The 4,485-nt window shown below is 36.6% G+C and overlaps 1 protein-coding gene across 1 annotated transcript; it reads right to left on the reverse strand.

Annotated features, from left to right (window-relative positions):
- Positions 1 to 3,171: 3,171 nt before the first annotated feature.
- LOC143600311 (copper transporter 5-like) lies at positions 3,172 to 3,615 on the reverse strand. The gene has a single exon (XM_077078039.1). It carries the CDS (start codon positions 3,613 to 3,615, stop codon positions 3,172 to 3,174), a length of 444 nt encoding a protein of 147 aa, XP_076934154.1.
- Positions 3,616 to 4,485: the final 870 nt, after the last annotated feature.

Here is a 4,485-nt window from a genome sequence, read left to right on the forward strand (position 1 = left end):
TTTTGGAAAGGTTCGACTTGCGAACGATGATATTCTAGAGGTTACGGGTATGGGAGATGTTGATTTGATAACTTCAGCCGATACTTTTTGGACTTTAAAAGACGTGAGGGTTATTCCAGGTTTGAAGAAACTTTTGATTTCAGTTGGGCAGTTGGATGACCAGGGGCACGATGTTAAGTTCGGGAATGGGCAGTGGAAGGTAGTCAAAGGGAATCTCATGGTTGCTCGTGGATAGAAAATAGGTTCGTTGATATGGTCGATATGTCATCAAAAGGATTGGATCCAGTTTTGGTGAAAGACAAAATCCGGTTCACAGAATCTTGTGGGCAGAAGAAGGTTCGTTTTGCAAGTAACAAACCCAGAGCCAAAGTGAAGATTCAGGATGAACGAGCTAGGAAGGTTAAATCAGTTAGGGGACATCATGACAGTGGGAGCACAGGTCGTGTTTCAGTTACATTTCCAGGTCGACAATGGATTAAGAAAACCAGTATTCCAGCTGTAAAAGTCTCTCCAGTGAATTACTTGCTGAATATGGAGAGTGTTTGTTCTCAGGGTATCTCTGGATCTGACAGTTCATTACAATGGGAGCCGGTAGAGGCAGAGAACGAGTCAGGGGCAGGTTTAGCCGTGACTGATGTGTTGGAGCTCCGGGGAGCTTCAACGGGTCTTCAGGTTCATTGATGAGAAAAGGCGGTGGCAACTAGAGGAAGTTAAATGTTTAGATTGCAGAAGTACAATCTGGAGTGCAAACGAGGGTACTTAAGGCCTCCAAGTGGGAGATTGTTGGGTTTGTAGGCCTTGTTCGGGCCGGTTTATTATTTGAAGTCCAAATGGCAGACGGGTGTAGGGTGGCCAGACCGACCGGCCCGGTTTAAATTTCTTGTTCAGTAATTTACAAACCCTAGTTCAGTCTCTATTTAAACAATGCTATGTACTTGTAATATTTCGTCACTCAATAAAGAATACCTAGTTGCCACTCGTGGACGTAGGTCAGTTTAGACCGAACCACGTTAATCCTCATGTTCGTTTATTGCTTTCGGGTGTGTGTTCAGTCCGTATGTTCGTTTAATCTTAACAGGTGCCGATTTGCCGTCCAATAACACACATGGCCAGCGGTGCTAGCGGCAAACACCGCCCCTCCCTCGTTGGTGTAGCCCAACAATAAAGAAAACGGTGAAATATCCATGATGAAAACACCGGCGGGGAACTGAGGAAGGCTTTAAAGCTTCTTTTTAATATATTCCAAAACATAAGACTAGGAGTTTAGGTGAGTTGTAAGAGGCCAAGAGAATTAAGAAGAAGAAGAAGAAGTAGAAGAAGAAGATGTTGAGGAGAAGTTGCAAAAGTTGAAGAAGAAGAAGAAGGTAGATGGAGCTAAGAAGAAGATGGGGGATTAAATAAAATACCATATATAATTTATTGTATTTATAATAATATTAAGTTTATACTTTTATTCCTTTGTATTTTAATTAATTAATAATAAAATTATGTTTTAACTACTATTTAAATGGAATGCTTTTTTTTATTTTAATCTAATAAATGTAACGTATATTATAAATGTATCAAATATTTGTTTTTTTTTAATTTAGCTATATTACAACTTTAAAAATAATTAAACTAAGTTAATTTTAATTATATTATTATTATTTTATTTGAAAAGGGATGAAAGTGGTAAATTGGTGACCATTTCCTTGATATTGTGAAAGAAAGCAAAGTAGAATAAGATATGATATGAGGCTGACGTGACACTGTAGTGAAGGAGGCAAAATGACAACCACACCTGATAGTGTAACATTTAGCCTTTGAGAGTCAAGTCAACCCCCACTAGTTCAGCCCTAAACCTTTGCTCCTAATTGATTGGGTTAAGATAATTTACTCGAGACCTTTTGTACCTTGATGGTTTGACCCGCTGATAAGGTGGAGTCGTATCACGACCATTTGATCCGTATAAGAACAACCTGCACCCAACTTTTGCATTTTGCCAACTCTACTATAGACTAGCATGATTGAGTTGGCTCTTATGTTGATCATGACATACTACGTTCAATGAAAATTGCAATGCTCAACGTAACTAATGTTAAACCAACGTGTTTGACTAATTGTTTAATTATCCATAAATTTTATTTGTTACGATGCCATAACTAGTAATGTTTTCAAATGCATTACATTGAAACATGAGCTGGGTCTTTCCAACTAAATAGCTTTTGGCAACTGGATCTGTAAATCTTTAGTCATCAAAAGTTTGGAGCAACCAGATCCTTACCAAAAATTTATCAGTTTTGACATGTAACCCAACCTGTCCACCCACTAGATTTATAGGTGTTGGTTCAACCTTTTTCAAGTACATATTGAAAAATTGCTTTTAAATGGAATTTACAACAAGGCAGCAGCGGCAAACGAAAATTAGCACACTAATCAGCATTTGCATTTACACAAATACAATTAATAAAATAAAACGACGCCTGAGAGATTCAAACTCTCGCAGGGAAACCCCATGCACTTAGCAGGCACACGCCTTCACCATTCGGCCGAAGCGTCATCTTGTTTTACCAGCTTTTAAAATTACTTCATTTTATTACACCTTCGACATTTTAATTTACTTTTCTCTCAATGGTCAATATATAAATGCGCAGCTCATTCTTCCTTATGGGGATCATATGTATTATGTAGTACATATTATTTCTTAGTACTAAATGTTCGACTTTCGCTACAATGATTTATTTCAGCATCTTATTTATAATAATATGTAATGTGATTATCATGAGTATACTCATCTCTTGAACTTGCACTCAAACTTGATATAGTTATCTGATGGGAGTATGGGACATGTTCATACTCATCATAGCATATTTAAGACAATTTGATATGGTGATATAATTCAAAGCATTGATGTGTTACCTAATACCTATACGCCCTATACTTAAGTAATAATCTTGTAACATGTACTTATTAGCCTAGTTAGGTTCGTTATATTTGCTTGAATGAGACTTATTTCGAGGTGGTCTGGTCAATGCTAGAACTTGAATTATATGGATACTATTATAATATAAATACGGATTATAACATCATTCCATACATTCATTCCTTCATATGTTACATTCACACACTCATCTACGTGATTTAACTCAATATAAGTTATTCATAGAAAACACAAGTAAACATCAAATTTGGTCAACAACAAGCACAAGTATCCTCAAGAACCATCATTTGCTCATCATCACCACCACCACACCTAAACAACCAATACCCAACACCCAATCCAACCACAATCGCCACAAACACACCACCATTAAACGACATCACCGCTAGCATCAACAAGTAATTGATCCCGGAGTTTATCCCAAACAGCACCGACCCAACGAACCTCGCTAGGCTGCCACCAAAAAACAACTTTGTGTATAACAAAGGAACATTCTCGATAGGTGCAACCGCGGTGGTTGAACTTGAAGAGGACAGAAGCCTAAGCCGAATACGGTGGTCTTCCATAAACTGACAGAACACAGAGAACATAAAACATGCTATTAAGGTAAGGAAATAACTAAACCATGAGTCAGTTTTCCACGAATCAATTAATAGAGTGACGTTGTTGCCCCAGTAGAAGGTCATATGCATCATTGTTGCGTGTTGCGTAATTTGTGGTGGCTAAAACTAGGACTTGTATCGAACAAGATGGAGTGTAGGACCATTGGTAGTACACACATAAGTTTGTACTACTCATTTTACTGGCAGCTTCAGTTAGATCAATCTTGGTGTTCCTAGAAATTGACTGCCACTTTGATATATTTCATATTTGGCCATATCATTAAACTCTTTTTGTTACACTTTATATCTTTAGCTGATTTAAAATAAAGGATATATACATAAAATAAGAAAAAAGAGGAAGAGTGGATGGTGTAAAGGTAACTTTATCTTTTTCGAAAGGTTAGCTATCCAATTTAGTGATGGAATTTTGGTTGTCTTTTACATCGACTTAAAAAAAGTGTGTGATTGTATGCATGCATGTGTTACACATGTATATATACATATGGCTCTATATTTAGAATTGTATCAAACAGATTCATTATTATTATTTTTTGAAAAATTCTTAAAATGGCCATTTTGACCGACCTAGTTCTAAGACTAGCCATTGTTTTTTAAAATCCCCAAAAAGGTCATTCAGAAACTGTCGGATTGTTTGTTCTTCTCGTACCATCCACCCAATCTTAAAACCATTAGAATCTACCCAAGTGTCATGTCAGAGATCTACGCTCGATCTATATCCGTAGCTTGATTCGTCGGATGCTTAGGCACCTTGAGGAACGTAAGCAGTGAATTTCATTTCAGGGAAGACATTATTGTAATGAAATTTGTTAATCAATTCTACTTTTGGGTTTTAATAATTGGTATGAAATCTTGGGTTTTAATTGTTGGTGTGAAATCCAGTAATGTTTTATTGTTTCATTTTTTTTTTTATGTTTCTTGTATTTGTGTATAGGAATCATTAAA

Source organism: Bidens hawaiensis, unplaced genomic scaffold (genome assembly GCF_021521415.1).
Source record: "Bidens hawaiensis isolate Kalapana, Puna unplaced genomic scaffold, B.hawaiensis_p1.1 tig00053928_1, whole genome shotgun sequence".
NCBI classification, from domain to species: Eukaryota; Viridiplantae; Streptophyta; class Magnoliopsida; order Asterales; family Asteraceae; genus Bidens; species Bidens hawaiensis.

Coding starts and splice junctions, on each gene's coding strand:
- LOC143600311 (XM_077078039.1), bottom strand. CDS start 3,615: ATGATGCATATGACCTTCTACTGGGGCAACAACGTCACTCTATTAATT.